Source organism: Haliotis rubra, unplaced genomic scaffold (genome assembly GCF_003918875.1).
Source record: "Haliotis rubra isolate DU_JTF1 unplaced genomic scaffold, ASM391887v1 Scf87, whole genome shotgun sequence".
In the NCBI taxonomy this organism is placed as follows: Eukaryota; Metazoa; Mollusca; class Gastropoda; order Lepetellida; family Haliotidae; genus Haliotis; species Haliotis rubra.
The window spans coordinates 272,343-290,507 of NW_025767601.1; the positions used below are offsets into that span (position 1 = coordinate 272,343).

The window sequence follows — 18,165 nt, forward strand, 5'->3', positions numbered from 1 at the left end:
CTTGTAGTTACTGTACATGTTTCAGAATAACTCGTTCCAAGTGTCATCAACAAGCCTGGATGGACTGGCCCAGATCAGGTCTGCATTGTCCCAGCACTGAGGATCGGATGTCATAATATTATGACCTGGGCCCCGTTCCTCAAAGCGATCGAAGCGCAAAGTTGATCGTAACTCCCATACTTTAACATAGACTTACGACTGTTGTAGCGCTACGATCGCTTTGAGGAACGGGGCCCTGATTATTTCTTGTCTCAGTATTCCCTTACCGATTTTGATTTACCGATGGCATATGGACATCTCGTGCATGAACACTACCGCTGAACACTATATCTATGTGTTGCTGTTGTGGGTTTAGCTGCAACATGGCATGCTGGGGGCAGTACACAAACAGTTTCAAATTAGGAATCACCACAAGCAGCATTAACAGCAAAATTAGTTTCAATAAAATACACCTTTCGTTTTAATTAACACTCATTAAGCTGGAACCAAGTAGGTAAACAGGTCAAATACCAACTCAAAATCTAAAACATTCAATGGAAATGATTACATGTAAGTAAATTATAAGGAAACAAAATTTGTCTGGTTTGTGCTGGTGAAACCATGGATACGGTTGTCATGTCTCCATGGGTTGTATTTTGAGTACTGCCGTGTCAGAAAACATGGAAGCCTCAATGCTCCTTCTAATTTCAGCAAAACTTCCAAAACATTGCTGACTCAGTGTGAGAAATGGTGCAGGGAGAGGAGAGGTAGGGACTAGTGATGAGTATTAAATATCAAAGTTTTAAACTTATCCTATCTCACGACTTACACCTCTCTCTCTTACTTCGACTTTTAGTGGAACGACTGTAAACTTTTTTCCATAGACCTCCTTGTCCATTCGCCCGTGCACTCCATGCTGCTCTCCTTAATTAGCTTCCTAGTTCCTAATAAAGCTTGCAGCATGCTCCACTAATTGCCCACATGACTACCTTGAATGATCATTCTCTTTCTTGTCGCATGACTGTGTGGACGTGCTGTATATTAGGGACATTATTTCACCCTAACATCATTGGGAAAACTGATAATCAGTCAAGGAAAAGGGAAGTTTGTGCTCAATGCAAGACAATTATTCGTCCCTCAACCCTCACTTGTCTTGCAGTGACTGTATTGGACAATGTAACTGGAACAAACGATGTGGTAAGTGTAATTCACTAAAAGATGAGGATTTTAAGGCCTACCTTCGTGTTTGCTCCCGGAGAATCGCCGATAGGGACAGGAAATCAACAGAATCTGATCCCACTCCCGCCAAGCGTATCAAGTTACAGCGACAGAAAATCGTACCTTCACGCAAGAGAGCGACGTCTGTGGTTCAAGAGTATTTTATGGACACTTCATCAGATTCTTACTTATCTGAGGACGTTAGGCACCTATTAGCATCAATCACCTCCTTCCATACAGATACCAGGGTGGTTGTGACCAATTCTTAGTTACCTGTCCCAGCTACACTACCAAGGACCTTAGATCGACACTATCATCATCCAGATCATCAGTACATATCCCCTCGACTGTCTCAGTTTGTTTGGAGCCTGGCCAACCGCATTCAACCAGCCAACTGTCTCCCCACAGTTCATTGAACCGGACGGGGCTGGCTACAACAGCGTCGCCGGGGGACGTTCATCATGAATCAACACTTCAGGTTTCGTCACCTAATCGCCGATCCAAATCACCACATCATTCTAGATCACCACAATGATCTAGATCACCTTCACAATCCAGATCACCCCTTCACACGATCATCCAGATCACACCATCACCATCATCTAGATCACCGTGCGATCAAGATCACCGGATTGATCCAGATCACAGTCATGATCCAGAGCACAACTACGATCCACATCACCTGATCAATCCAGATCACAGTCACGATCCAGAGCACAACTACGATCCACATCACCTGATCAATCCAGATCACCGAAAGGATCCAGATCACAACTTCGAATCAGATCACCGGACCAATCCAGATCACCTAATCGATCCAGATCACAATCGAGAGGAATCAGATCACAACGGAATCCGACACTGACCGGTCACCTCACAAACCGAATCCAGATCACAACATGCCTAAGCGATCCAGATCAGATTGCCAGACCGATCCAGATCACCGAACAGATCCAGATCACAACATCAAAGTAGATCACCTAACCAATCCAGATCACCAAATCAAGCCAGAACTGCAAACCAGATCACCTGTTCGATCCAGATCACATGATAGATCCAGATCACGATCACAGTTCCAGTTAGTGCATCGAATCGATCTAGAACCCTTTTCAAATCCAGATCATCTTACCAACCCAGGTCACCTATACGATTTAGATCACCTTACAGAGCCATTGACCAATCAGGATCACAGTACAGATCCACAGCTCATGGCCGATCCTATTCAGATGGTCGAACCAGAGTTCCAATAAGAACCAGATCACCAACTAGAACTACAGCGACCCGGACTAGTTCTTCATATCATACCGGATCACCTAGCCATACTAGTAGATCCAGATCACCGGCTTACCAACCTACTTCGGTACTTACCACGTCGAGATCTCGATACAGTCCCTCTGACCGACGTTCAGGTGATCATTGCTCTGATGCCACTAATGGGCCTAAGATGTTCCGTCTACACGCTCTGAGAATCCTTCGACTCACTCTAGGATCATCGCTGAGTCATGGGAACCTGATAACAATTCCACTCCTACAGCGACTCCGGATCTAAATATGATGATCAGGGCCATAACCTCAGCCTGGAACCAAATACAGCCTTCTACTCCAGCCCATCTGGCTTCGTACCTCCTGGCTCTTCATCTGGTCCACCTCTCTTGAGATTGATCCAGTCCAAATAGCCATGCCTGCATCTCCCTTTCACTCTTAGTTATCTTATCTACCCCTGGGGTAGCTTTGCAGCAGTTGAGACACCTCAGGTACTCCTTTGGATTGTTGAGAAGCTCCAACTTCCCTTGAGTACTTCAGCAGATGACCTGGATCACTCTTATACTCTTAGGAACCGGATTGGTCTACCATCACCCTACCACCCCTCGACCTTGTATTCTGAAATTATCCAGTACACTAAATGATGGTTTCAAGAGCCTGAAAACGAATTAAGGACGGATTCTCTGCTCCCAGATATAATCCTTCTACCTCCTCATGTCCACGGCTCCAACAGTTGATGAGGATATTGGAACCCTGTGTGGCAAACAAGCTGCTTCAGCCCTACCTTATTGAGGGACCGAGAGTTGGCTCACATGGATTCAGCCGTGAGAAAGACGCTGCCATCTATTAGTTGCGTGATTGCAGCAGTTGACGCCAGTTAACACTGCTCTGGAGCATACTTACTCTGATCAAGACACTTACATCCGAGGATGCATGACTTTAGCTCTGGACCAGTTCCAAATTATCCTGGATCAGTTGTCTCATTTCTTGAGCTACACTCTTGCTGTTCACGACGTGGACCCCTTAACATCTCTTCATGGGAGGAGCGATTTAAAACAGAACTGTTTCTCCAGCCTTGGTTTACTGACTCCTCTTCAATGGTAGCATCCAAAAGTATCTAATAAAGTTGATAAAGAAACCCACTTTCAAGTCTCGATTGAACTGTTAAAGATACAGAAGTCACAGCTCCAGGACTCATTAAAACATCGTCGAACACGCTGAAACAGTTCACCCCTACCAATCCTGATTTACGCAATCTTTTCGTGGGCGCATCCACTCCAAGGCCGCGGGCAGAGGAAACAGATCTGGCTGTGGTGGTTCCTCCGCCGCCCCAGGACCAACTCTGGCCCAGGGACCAGCCGGGAGCAGTGACGGCTTGAGACAATCCACGATTGGGACCTCCCGCCCCCAGTCGCTCCGATTTACAAAACTCCGTAGGCGGGAGATTGCAGATCTTCGCCTCCGAATTGGACCATCCTCAAAGATCCAGATCGCCACCAACCTGCTACTTCACGGCTGTCAGCTACCCGTTATTGGCAGCCCACCTCTGACGCCGCATCCGCTCATCGCTCATATCCTGTGGACCAGCTTCAGACTCTGCAATCCACAATAGGGTACGCTTATTACACAAAGTGCACATAGAGCCCCTAAGTCCATTGCCCCGTCACTCCAGGATTCTACTCACCCATACTTCTTGGTTCAAAGAAAAATTCCAACAAACTCCCGGGTCATCTTCAATATGAAGTTGTTCAATGCCCGATTCCTGCTTTCACCACCTCGCTTCAGGATGGTGTCGATCAACCTTTTACGCATTCATCCTGAAGAAGGGAGACTTCCTCATCAGCCTAGATCTTCAGGATGCTTATCTTCACGCTCGATACATCCAGAACACCCAAAGGTACCTATGCTTCGTTCAGCGGAATCACTACCAATGAAAAGTCCTACCATTTGGAATTTCCACGGCCCGCGGCTTTTTACCATCGGTAATTTCCAAGCCCATAACGAGCTTCCTCCACTTTCAAGGGATCACCTTCGAAAGCTACATAGACGATTGCATCCGGGCTCAACAGGATCCGATCAGATTGTTTCGGGCCAGCTGCAGTTCACCACCATGCTGCTCAGCCATTTAGGTGGCTGTTGAAAATCGCGAATCGAACTAATACCGACTCAGAAACTCCAATTCATCGGAGCACTGTTCGACACTCGTCAGGGGATGATGTTCGTACCTCACGACAGGTGGATAAAGATTCAGCAATGCATTCCTCCAGCACTGTCTCAGGCAAGAACCTTACGACAGTGGCAGGAGCTACTGGGCCTTCTGACGTCAGCTCAAGTCTTAACGTACAGAGGCCAGCTCCAACTCCGGCCGATACAGTGATTTCTACGCCCGTACCTTCAGGCCGACAACCCCAAGGAACTAATTTGCCTTCCAGAACCGCCGTCCTGTCCTTCAATGGTGGCTTGACGAACGGATGTTTGCACCGGAGTCTCTATGATGCCCTTTGCACCCGATTCATCACCTATTCGCCGATGCATCCCTCATGGGTTGGGAGCTCACTTCCTCGACCACCAAGTGGCCGGGCTGTGGTCATCCGACGAACGGGTACTTCATATAAACGAGCTGGAATTCAAGGTGGTAATTCAAGCCATCTCACATTGGGCAACAGAGCTTCAATCAACCAGTCTGTTGATCCAATCAGACAATTCGACAGTGGTTTGGTATATAAATCATCTAGGCTCGACAGGCTCGGCGAATCTGCTACAATGGGCGATCAGGTTCTTCAATCTCATTGACTCACTCAACATCGTAACCAGAGCCAGACACATTCCGGGGTAAAAATGTGATCGCCGATGCCTTGTCGATCCAACCTACCGTCCCGGCCAGAGTGGAAGTTACTGCCCCAGATCTTTCAGTCGATGATCTACCGTTATCACGGCCTCAAATAGATCTGTTAGCCACAAGGTTCAACAACCAACTTCCAAAGTTAAGTATCACCAATCCCAGACTCCTTGGCATGGGACCTCGGACGTTGGCAATATCATGGGAGGGTCTCAATGCCTACGCGTTCCCCCCTCCAGCTCTGCTACCAAAAGTAATACAGAAACTATTGGCCACCAGCAACATACTATTGCTTTTGGTCGCACCCTTCTGGCCAGCAAGAAGTTGGTTCGTCAACCTAAGAAGCCTGGCAGAGCCAAACCCAGTACTGCTTCCCAACCGGGACTTCTTCACCCTCACTCGGAACTGCGCCACGGGTCACCTCAGACCCTCAATCTACACGTTTGGCGCATCTTCAGAGGTCTCATAGCTACAGCTATCACTTCAGCGCATTGTACTTTGACCTGTTCCTTGTACGACAACAAGTGGAAGAAGTTTGAAGACTATTGCAAGGTTAGGGGAATTGCATCTCCCACTTCCACCTCGGCTCAGGTCGTTGCTGAGTTTCTCCAGCAACTCCGCACTACTAAGAAACTCAAGGGTACTACGTTAGCTACCTACTTAGCCGCCATCAACTCGGTTTTGGCTACCACCATTGGCACGAGATTTCCACTGTTCCCGAGTTGCAGAGTCTACTACGCTCCTATAGACTCTCTGACCAGTCCAGAAAGTTCAGACCTCCGGCCTGGGATCTGTCCTTCGATCCTTCGGGCCATATGATTTCTACAGATTATGAACCTTTAGAAGACAAGGACTTCAACAAGTGACATTCAAGACATTCTTCCTGGTAGCTTTTGCTACGGCTGCTCGTATATCTGAACTGCATGCTTGATGTCATTCGAAGCGGTTCGAGCGGAAGAAGCATGGCAATGCTTTCCTGGGTCTCCGCTGGAACTTCATTGCGAAAAACCAACTGCCAGGGCAACCAGACCGGATGTTTTACCATTCCACTGTTGTCCACCATTCTTGGGCCTGATGATAAGGAAGATTTGACACTCTGGCCTGTTAGGGCTTTACACGTTTACCTTGCTGCCTCCAATATTGTTCGACGGCTACGGAGGCGCCTCTTCATACCCTTGTCGAACACTTCAAGAACTGAGGTTTCCCCGACCACATTGGCCTTCTGGATGTGTGCCACGATCCCAAGCGAGCCTACACCTTTGCAGGGTTGCCTCCTCCAGCCGCTTCCAATCCTCATGAGACTTCGCGGTACTAACCTCCATGATGGCCCTCCATAGCAACTGCTCCTTGACTGCTATCATGGAAGGTTGCTCCTGGCGCTCTGATACAGTCTTCACTTCACATTACCTGCGAGACCTGTCTGTCACGGATGTCCAGGGACTACACCAGTTCGGACCTCTTGTACTGGCTCAGCAGCTTACATCGGCCCAACAACGCAGATGAGGGACGGTTCCGCGATTCGTGTTACTACTTCCTTGTATATACTGAATAAAAGGTGAACTGGATCTCAACCTTTTGTTTTCATTATATGGGTTTAAGAACTACTTCACTTGGCCTCCATACCAAGGCATCGGAATACGGCCACCTAAGCGTGGCCCTACGGACTCTGAGGGCAAATCAGTATGGCCCGATGCAGAGGTGTTCGACATTCATGCTTACTGACCTCTACTCATGGCGGAGCAACTTCACGTCAGTGAAGTGTGACACTCAATTCCAGTGGATTTCATTGCGTTCTGACTCCAAAGTTGCAGGGCACATCCTTTGACTAAGCTTAGGCAAAGGAGTGAGAGGGTCAATTTGATGCTGCCGGAACTGAACGTTAAACCTTGGAGATGCCGAGATGTGTTTCTCTTTCACCCGCCTCGGTCAGTGTCTGGGGGCCCTTTTGAAGCAGGGCCTGGCCCAGTTCTAGTTGCAGACTTTAATTACAGGGGTACCTTGTAAATCGTGGCGGTATGAGGCTTACATGCCGAGTTTGCGGCCTTGTCTTGTACAAGGTTGCGGCGATAACGCCACATCGCTCGGGAACACCCATCTCCTGGGAGTCGCTAGTGCTTAGTAAGCCAATGGGTTCGGAGAACCCACTACAAGCATAGGAGTTGTGTGCATGCGTAAACAGGCCTCCCCTTGTACATCGCTATCTATGGTTGTCATCAGTCCACACAGCTCCAAGACCAGCTGTTTGCACTGTCCAGACAGAAGGGTAATCTGCGGCCCGGCCCGTCCAACCGTGGGATAAGTGCAAGTCGTGAGATAGGATAAGTTTAAAATTTGGAAATTTTAATATAAATTGTATATTTATATACTTATCTCACGGGATTGATGCCCACCGACCTCACCACTACTCAGATTACAACGTTGGCTCCAAGATGAGAATTTTTCCTTATCCTGACTCATGCTTATTGCTTGTCTTCTTCTTCTTGCGAACCTAGTGGAACACTTGTATCTCCCAATTGAAGTTCCTTCAATAAAAATCACTCATTAGTACCCACCACGAGGTTACCTCCCTTCCACAAGCGGGGAGCGAGAGTAGCCACCCGAACCCATGTGCCTCACTCTCTCCTTCTTAGCCCAGTGAGCAAGGCGTGAGAGCACCTGTGTCTCCCTGCACACTATATCCTTTATTTATATTTAGTTTGTTACCTCTTATATTCATCTATAGAGGTGTAACTAGTATCATTATTCAACATGCATTGATAATTATTAGCGTGTTTCTGCTGCTTGATTCCGCGGTTAGCCGTGTTTACTCAACAGTTTGCGTTAATAAAATCTGCACTGTTTGTAAATTACGTTACTCTGCTACCGATCCACATTTAAAATGCCCTAGTTGCATTACTCCATGTTCTATTGTTTCTCGTTGTAAATTATGTATTAATTTACCAATTTCTGCCTTTGATAAATATTTATGTTCCGTTTTGAGGCGGAAGGCAGATAAATCTCGGAAACAATCTTCAGTCATGGCTAATAGATCGAGTCAGATATATCCTGAGTTACCCGGGGATAAGCGTGGGGCCTTGATCCGCTATATCCTAGAAGCGACCTGCTTCCCAGGGCGTTCCTTCATCACAGTCTAAAACTAGAAGAGCTTCCCGCGTCGTCTCAGCGTGCGCTCCGAACCCCCAGGTCTACAGCCTCGTCAAAGGGAAATCCACGAAGGCTACTAAAAAACTTTGCTTCTGATATTCAGAATTATGTTTATATGATGATGACATTTCGATTATCATTCCAGATGTATGTCATAAGAAGTGACCAGTATCGGCTACCGTCACTTCAGCGCAGATCAACATGCAATCAGAGATGCCCTCACGCTGGCGCCGGAGATTATAACTGAGGGTCTCGTCACTATCACAGAGAGGACACCCTCAGCGCCAGCGCAGACCATCCCAGGCGACCTGGTCAACCAAATCATGAGGCTGATGGAAGACCGTTCACGGACACAGAGGCCTCAGAGCCACGAGGCCTCAGAGCCCACCCCATACTAAGTCATACAGGGCCTTAGAGCCCGCCTTGCCAGCTTCAGCGTAGGGCCTTTGAGCCCACAGGCAGGCGCCCAGCGAAGGGCAACCCAGCCCGTAGCGAACACTTCGCTAAGGAAGTCCCAGGCGCCTCAGCGAAGGAGCTAGAGCCTCACTAGTTGCGAGGGACATCAGCGGAGAAGGGCTTAGCCGAGCCTACACCCTGTAGAACACAGAGGTGGATTTGAAGCAAGCGAAGCAGCCGAGCCCACCCTGTAGAACACAGAGGTGGTTCGCGAAGAGCGCATATTGAGTTGCGCCGAGCCCACACCCTGTAGAACACAGAGGTGGATTCGCGAAGCAAAGCTCATATATTGAGAGTTGGGGGCAGCGAGCCCACACCCCCACACCCTGTAGAACACAGAGGTGGAGTTGCGAGGCGAAGCAAGCTCATATATAGAGTTGTTGGAAGAGAGCTTCGGCCGAGCCCACACCCTGTAGAACACAGAGGTGGATTAGGTGAAGCAAAGCTCATATATTGATCGGACTCTAGACACTTGGCTAAGGAAGTCCCAGGCGCCTCAGCGAAGAGCTAGAGCCTCACCAGTTGAGAGGGACATCAGCGGCGGAGAAGGAAGGCTTAGCCGAGCCCACACCCTGTAGAACACAGAGGTGGATTAAGCGAAGCAAAGCTCATATATTGATCGGACTCTGACTTCGATACTTTCGCGAAGGTCGCGAAGGCTAAGTGGCTCAAGTCTACTTCACCCAGAAGATCTAGAAGCGTTGCCGAGATCTTAGCGAAATCCCAGCGTTAGCCGAGGAAGTCTCCTCAAGGTCTCCATATACTAGCCCTTTCGTCATATATAGCCACTTCGTCAGTCCGTTCAAGACATCGCATGAGTTGTCTATCAACTGTAAGCCATATGCGTCTACAAGCCTCTGCGCGAAGACAATTGCACAGGCTATTTACAACACAGAGCGTCGCTGTATTAATTTATCAACAGATGAAGAGCCTAATTAAGGATCTTCAAGCCGACTACCTACTACGATACGATTATCTACATGCGTGACCATTACGCGCAGATCTGCAGACAATTCAATAGCGAAATTGAACAGCAGCCTTGTTACAACGAGTAAAACTCATAATCGTCAATGATTTCCTGAGAAGAAATATGTACAACAAGTTCAGCTTTAACAGTCTACAAGCTGACAACTTGCAAGGTTTATTGAACCTTATATAAGGAAGTCGAATTATCTTCAAGACTGAAGTTACTTTCACGACAGCCTGGAAAATAACCTACCCAGCATTAATATTACAGAAGCCGAGGTATTTGGCGGAGGTTTCGTAGCGTTTACCATCAACCCTCGAAACACGTGGTCACTCGGGTAACCGGGAAGCTACGGTGAAGACCGGCGATTGTTCTAATATCAGCGGCGGCACTATATTATACAAGGTTCCTTTTCCTGCTACACGGTGACATCACAGGCGGGTACTCTACAGAATCAAAATGCCTTGTTCTGATTGGACCGAGATGGACAAGCGCCCTCGCATGAGAGGTCGATCATAGTTCACAGTTCAACACATAGGTTGCAAGTGACAACAATATATCAGTGAGCGAGCAAGCCTCCTTACAGTCCAGCTAATCTGAACCTTCATGATTGGGCTGCCTTCTTGAGTTAGAGACCTCCCCTGTCAAGTAAGGGCGAGGCACGGCAGTCAGGCGATTTTTACATAAAAGTTCAACGATGGCAGTCACCCTGGTTGTGCACCTACATCGTCAAAACGCCATGGCGAATTTACCTCGACGACGGGATACAAATGGATCCAAATCCATAGCGTCTCAGACTACAGTTGAATTCATCATCAAGCTACTAACACAACTAGATGGTTAGTAAACCTACTAAGTTGGACCTAGAACCTTCGCAAGATCTGCTAATTCTAGGTTTTTGATTTGTAACGGCGCAGAATCGTATAATTGTACCGGAGAACCATGGATCAAGATCCAACAGTCATTTCCACAAGCCTTACTATCTCCGCTACCACTACGACAGTGACAGAGTCTGTTGGGGTTACGCACTTCAGCTCAGCTCAAGACATGACAGGCAGAGGCAGACTACAATTACATCCGTTACAAGTCATCATCAATTCGCATCTAGACGAATCTCTACCGTTCAATTCACCGGTTCAGGTCAAACCTCATCTACTATGGTGGACCAAGAGATCAATGTTTGAATAGGCGTCTCGTTAATAGAGCTGGAATCGATAACACTTCTCTACGTAGATGTGTCACTATAAGGTTGGGGAGCCCATCTTGCCAACAGGACGGCATCAGGGCTATGAGCAATCAAGAGAACAAATTACACATAAATCTGCTAGAGATGCAAGCAGTAATAAGCGCTTAATGCACTGGAGCAACTTACTACAGTATACCCAGTGGATGATTCACACAGTCAATTCGACAGTGGCGTTTTATGTGAACAAACTAAGCTCAACCAGGTCCCCGAACATATCGACTCTGTTTTCAATTGTTCGATTTAATCGACAATCTCAACATACATGTCAGAGCATATCACATTCCAGGAGCAAAGAATGTGATAGCAGACGCTCTCTCTCGGCCACACATACCATCGCCGACAGAATGAATGCTCCATACAGAGATATTCACTCAAATTATCAAGGAAATAGGAACTACACTAATAGACCTATTTACCACTCGATTCAACAAACAACTGACAACATTCGTATCGCCAGTTCCAGACCCACTAGCATTGGCAACACAGGCACTAAGCATATCGTGGGAAGGACTCAGCGTGCAGCTTTTCGCCACCAGCGTTAATCTCACAAGTTTACTCAAAATCAGTCAAAAGCAGAGCCTCCATCTGAATTTGGTCACGGCCTACTGACCAGCGAGAACGTGGTTTCCAACTCTTATTCAAGAAATCGGACAACCAATACTACATCTTACAGAGTGCTCGAATCTGTTAATACATCCGCACACCAAACAAGAGCACGGAAAGCCAGATATATTCCAACTTCACGTTTGGATTGTATCAAGGCGTGTCTGAATAACAAGTTATTCAGCCAGAGCGGCAAAGCAGTCTAGCTTGCCCTGCGTAACTCAACTGGCAACTTATACGATGACAAATGGCACAGTTTGTCAATTATGCTGCAAAGGAAGGATTTACAGCTAGATATGCTACTCATCCTCAAGTGGCGGACTACTTATGTTATCTACGTCAGACTAAGATTTTATAAGGCTCAACTTGTCCACCTATCTTGCAGCAATAGCTCTATCATAACTGAGAACGAGCGTCAAGTTAACCTAACCCAGTTACTCGCCTTGCTACGAGCTTTCCGATTGGAGGATTCAAACGGAAGTTTCACGCTCCAACTTGGGATCTGAATATAGTGCTCCAACACCTCACAAGTGAGGTTTATGAACACGCTTTGATGATATACTTGGACCCCATGATACGATGAATCTATCACGATGGCCAGTAAGAGCACTGAAAATATATCTCCACCGAGCCAAACAGGAGGGAAAAATGCAAGAGATTTATTTCCTCTATCAAGCTACGCAGACGGAAGTCTCACGTACTACTATCTCCTTTTGGATCAGAACTGTCATACTACGTGCCTACAAGACTGCAGGATCGACCCTCCATGAGCTTCTAATCCTCATGATATTAGAGCGCGCTAACATCTACATTGCTCTACACAAATGCTATTGAAATAATGGAGGGTTATTTCTGGAGATCCGATATGGTGTTTGCCAACCACTATCTGAGAGATATCACCACCGAGGACGTCTCAGGTATCCACCAATTCGGTCCCATGGTCCTCGCACAACAGTTGACAGTTCCTCGGAGAAGATAAGTCAATCTTACAGATTTTTACTTATCTTATAACAGTACTAAATAGCTACATGCTATATATATTTTGCTTAAGTTCTTTTATTATCTTAAGCTCAGTACTATGGTTATTATATCATACAATATATAAGCTAACAACTCTACGGAGTTTGTTATTATATATTTAGCTTAAGTTAATCATATCTTAAGCTCAGTACTATGGTTACATTATAAATGTATTAGCTAACAAACTCTACAGAGTTTTTGCTATTATATATGTAGCTTAAGTTCATTATATATTAAACACAGTACTATACTCATATCATAAAAATATATTAGCTAACAAACTCTACGGAGTTTTTGCTATTATATATGTAGCTTAAGTTTATTCATATCTTAAGCTCAGTACTATGTTTATATCATATAAGTATATTAGCTAACAAACTCTAAAGAGTTTTTTGCTATTATATATTTAGCTTAAGTTTCATCATATCTTAAGCATTATGGTTACATTATAAAATATATTAGCTAACAAACTCTACGAAGTTTTGCTATTATATATATAGCTTCAGTTTATTCATATCTTAAGCTTAGTACTATGTTTACTTCATAAAAAAGTATATTAGCTGATAAACTCTAAGGAGTTTTTGCTATTATATATTTAGCTTAAGTTTAATCATATCTTAAGCTCAGTACTATGTTTATATCATAAAAGTATTTTAGCTAACAAACTCTAAGGAGTTTATGCTATCATATTAACAAGCTTAAGTCTATTAGTCTTAAGCATTGTATTAATATTATATATACTTTTATCATAATAAGTAAATTGTAATAACCTTTATATGGCAGCTGATAAGTTACAGCAGGAATTCTTCAGTTCAGTGCCTTTATGAAGTTCCCATAGGGTTATTACAATCATCTCAGTTCAAATCACTAATTAGTAAAATCCAAAGTATATATAATCCCACCTCCTATCCGTAGGATTCTACAAGCAATAAGCATGAGTCAGGATAAGGAAAAATATGAAATTTTTAGAGTAAAATTAATATTTTTATACTTATCCTGACTCATGAGGTAAGCCCTCCCGTCCTCCCCACTTAACACTTTGGATTTCCCTGAAAATTCAAATGTTGGGCTCAGTATATGAGGAGAGAGTGAGGCACATGGGTGGAGGTGGCGCCCTCGTTCCCGAGCTTGTGGAAGGGAGGTAACTCGTGGTGGGTACTAATGAGTGATTTTTTATTGAAGGGAACTTCAATTGGGAGATACAAGTGTTCCACTAGGTTCGCAAGAAGAAGAAGACAAGCAATAAGCATGAGTCAGGATAAGTATAAAAATATTAATTTTACTCTAAAAATTTCATTTTTATGACCAATAAGTGCTCACAACACAGGCAAATTAGCACCATCTCGTTTTCTTTTATTCAATGTTACAAATGGAATAAATTTGAAACTGTTTTGACTTTTTGGCCACTTTAACTTAGGGGTATGTGAGTAGAACATATAAAACATGTTGGTGTACAGTTTGAGGTTCATGTTCGTAGCCTGGAGAAAGAGAGCAGCTTCCATCTGTTCCTGTCTTTGACGGCCACTCAGATCTCCCGCCTCATGAAGTCAGGAGCAGTGCAGGAATGGCGACAGATGAAGGGGAGGTAACTGGAGGTTCTTAGTTCAGATAGGCAGACGTTAGGGACCGTTCATAATTTATGGCTTGGGGATAGGGGTGGGGAGTGGTTTTGGTGGGTTGATGATGAGTTTAGGGGTTGGGGTGGGGGAGCACCCCATTTTGCTCCGGGGAAGGTAGGGGGTCATCAGTTTTGTACACATGTTGGGGATGTCATTGATTTTGTACATGACATGCAGAGAGAGGAGGTGGGGGATGGGGGTTGACTTACTTTGTACATAAATTGGGGTGGTGGTGGTGTCACATTTTACATGCTTCTCCATAAAATCTCATCTCTCGCACGCACACACACACACACACACACACACACACACACACGCCTTTATGCCAGATTATACACAGAAAATGTCACAGTTCCTCTCTCTGAGTAGTTTACCCTTTACCAGTCTGTATAGAAGATGATCAAAAGACATTCTTATATTTTCCAGACTGCTGTTCATCAGCAAGAGCACCAATCTTTTCCTTAATGGCATAAGTTAGGGAATCCTGGGTTTTACAGGATCACTGGTGTTGATCCATGTCATTATATATATCCCAACTGCCGTCACTGCTCATGTTTTCATCACTGGACACCTGGTCCAGACAAGATTCTTCATAAACTGACATTATATAGCCACAGCTTTGTTGAGGGGAACATTAAGCAACATACAAGCATACAAAGTTGCCAAGTTTGTGCATGATAAAATGTCTTTCACTGCCACTGTCTGATAACACATGTAACAACATTCAACATTGTGGGATAGAAGCTTCAGAATCTTGCTGTTTCTGCATTGATCATATCTTAAGATAGTCATTATTTCTCTTGGTTAACAAGGCTGTGGATAATCTAGTGGTTAAAACACTGGCAAGATCAAAGTTCATGCTCATTCTTGGTGTCCTCTTTGTGGATATGCTGTTATAAACGAGTGTAAAAGCCAACTCACACTGAGTTAAATTCTTTCTCTAAGATTCTGCTCCAAGTTCCACCAGCGGCGGCGGATGCAGGAGCTGTCGGAGATGGGTCTGTACAACTTCACCTGCCTCTTCCTCACCCTGGCCAGTGTCACAGAACTGGAGGACATGGTAACTCCTGCAGATTGTAGCCATTGTCTCGTTTTAATATTTTTACCTCATCTGACGGAAAGTCAAGTCAGTATTGTCTATCTGATGTCTTCTGTCATGAATATCTCCTTAGACACTGTTGGAACAGTGAAGTTGAACCTTCACATGCATGTTCCCACAATCATGACACAATCTGATATTCAATATGGCTGACACTGCCATCACTAATTGATGTTTAGTTAGTGCTGTGATTCAACACAAATGTTCTGATTTTAGCAAAATTTAGATATTTGGGTAGGGATTCAACTTTTTTGTTTTGACCAGAAAGTTTATTCTCTCAAAATGCCCAATTGGCTGTGGAAACCAGGAACTGTTTGCATACCAACACTACAGCAACTTTGTTGATCTTCTTACTGTTGAGTACATATCTAAGTGAGTCCTTGTGCCATGGGCCTATTATTTGATTGCTTATTACTAATATGGTCCTGTGTGGTCCTGTGTGGTCCTGTGCGGTCCTGTGCATACAGCCCAGGTCACAAATCAGTTGAAGTCAAGCTGGTCGCGGACAGTCCCTGGATGAGTGACTGTGTTTGGCAACTTGACTCCTGAGAGTTTCTAGGACTTCAGTCCTGCCCAACAACGAAGCACATGTGATACATGTGGTCTCACCTTAGGCAAGTGAGTTTGTCCAAAATTGCCTCTATTCACCCAGTAGTGAATATGTACCCAGTGGGATAAGTCATGTGATTGTTAACCTTCGAGCGGCTCACAGACAGCTTGGGTTATCCGGGGATAATAATGAGTCAGTGCTTTGAGCATGCACACGTGCAGGGAAACAGGCGCTTTATAAATAGCCATTATTTTATTATATTGAGCAATGTGTATAGCCATGCACTTTAATACTGTTATGTTGTATCTGTCAGGGCAAGAAGCTGTGTGACTTCTACAGTATGTTGGACCCCAGCAACACGTCCCCAAACCGCCGCATCATCACATGGATGGGCGGACTGGCACTGTGTCAGATCTGTGGGGAGAGAAACACAGACATGGCATTTGTGGCAGAAAAACTGTCGCCATCCTTCAACTCAGTTTGCCGGTGGGTTGAATTTCTGTGTTCTTGATTCATTCATTTTTAGCAATGACAGGTCAGCTATATAGGGATGCTGATGAAATAATCTGTGCGAAACATAATATCAAGTGTTGTTTGTCAAGTTTTCCTAACAGCATCGCTGTACTGCTGAAACTATGCTGATGTAACATTAAGTTATAAACAAGTGTTTGCCACTGATGTGGCAATGTCCCCCGTCGCTAAAGAATGGAATATCTATATTTACTACTTTTTATTTTTGGGTCACATACAAGATGCCTGAAATGACTGGTGTCTGCATAATCACCCAATGTAGGCTGTCAACATACTTGAAAACATTGGGTGCAATGTTTTATGAGATATCGCCTTTAAAAAGCGGTCAAAGTATCATGGTGACCTTGAAAATAAGGTCAAGGTCACCCAAATAAACTGGTGTCTGTGTAATACCCCAATGTAAACTGTCACCAAATTTGATGACATTGGGTACAACAGTCCATGAGATATCGCGTTAACAAGAGTTGAAAGTGTGAAAAGTTTCGTGGTGACCTTGAAAATAAGGTCAAGGTCACCCAAAATCAACTGGTGTCTGCGTAATCCCCCAATGTAGGCTGTCACCAAATTTGAAGACATTGGGTACAACAGTCGATGAGATGCCGTGTTAAGAAGAGTTTATAAAGTGTTCAAAGTGTCGTGGTGACCTTGAAAATAAGGTCAAGGTCACCTAAATACAGTGGTGTCTGCGTAATCCCCTAATGTAGGCTGTCACCAAATTTGAAGACACTGGGTACAACAGTGCATGAGATATCACGTTAACAACAGTTTGAAAAGTGGTCAAAGTGTCGTGGTGACCTTGAAAATAAGGTCAAGGTCACCCAAATCGACTGGTGTCTGCGTAATCACCCAATGTAGGCTGTCACCAAATTTGAAGACATTGGGTACAACATTTCATGAGATATCGCGTTAACAAGAGTTTGAAAAGTGGTCAAAGTGTCGTGGTGACCTTGAAAATAAGGTTAAGGTCACCCAAATCGACTGGTGTCTGCATAATCCCCCAATGTAGGCTGTCACCAAATTTGAAGACATTGGGTGTAACAGTTCATGAGATATCGCGTTAACAAGAGTTTGAAAAGTGGTCAAAGTGTCGTGGTGACCTTGAAAATAAGGTCAAGGTCACCCAAATCGACTGGTGTCTGCATAATCCCCCAATGTAGGCTGTTACCAAATTTGAAGACATTGGGTGCAACAGTTCATGAGATATCGCGTTAACAAGAATCGGGACGCTGAATACATAGTCCCCCGTTCCGCGTTGCTGCGGGGGACAATAACTCATTTAACAGCACTTAATTTACTAACACTTCAATCATTTGCTGCAGCACTTATTTTACCAGTGCTTCAATCATTTGCTGCTGCTAACAGTCACTGTATTTGCAACAATCTCTTCTGTCACAGTAGACTTGCTTTTTAGTGCTATTTGATAGGTGCCACCAATGGTTCAGGATGCCCTCAACTGTTATTAACAAAAATAAACAAAACTTACTGTTGCCTGTGGAAAAGGTTCTGTCATATTTATTGTGTTAGATCAAGTTTGGGAAAGTTAATGTTACAGTGTAAACCAACAGCCCATCACTCACACCCTGACAAACTGCTCCATGTCAACAGGATAACATTATCGAACTCTTTTAGAC

At 44.8% G+C, this 18,165-nt stretch overlaps 1 protein-coding gene across 2 annotated transcripts in view; it reads left to right on the plus strand.

Moving 5' to 3' along the window:
- Positions 1-15,408, plus strand: part of LOC124263174 (protein MMS22-like) — a 28,355-nt gene extending 12,947 nt beyond the window's left edge. For both annotated transcript variants that reach the window (XM_046697744.1, XM_046697745.1), the window contains exons 15-18: positions 26-78; positions 691-746; positions 14,213-14,320; positions 15,300-15,408. In XM_046697744.1, the coding sequence (XP_046553700.1) occupies positions 26-78; positions 691-746; positions 14,213-14,253 (150 nt within the window). In that variant the 3' untranslated portion in view covers positions 14,254-14,320; positions 15,300-15,408. The remainder of the gene's footprint in view (positions 1-25; positions 79-690; positions 747-14,212; positions 14,321-15,299) is intronic.
- The last annotated feature ends 2,757 nt before the right edge of the window (positions 15,409-18,165 follow it).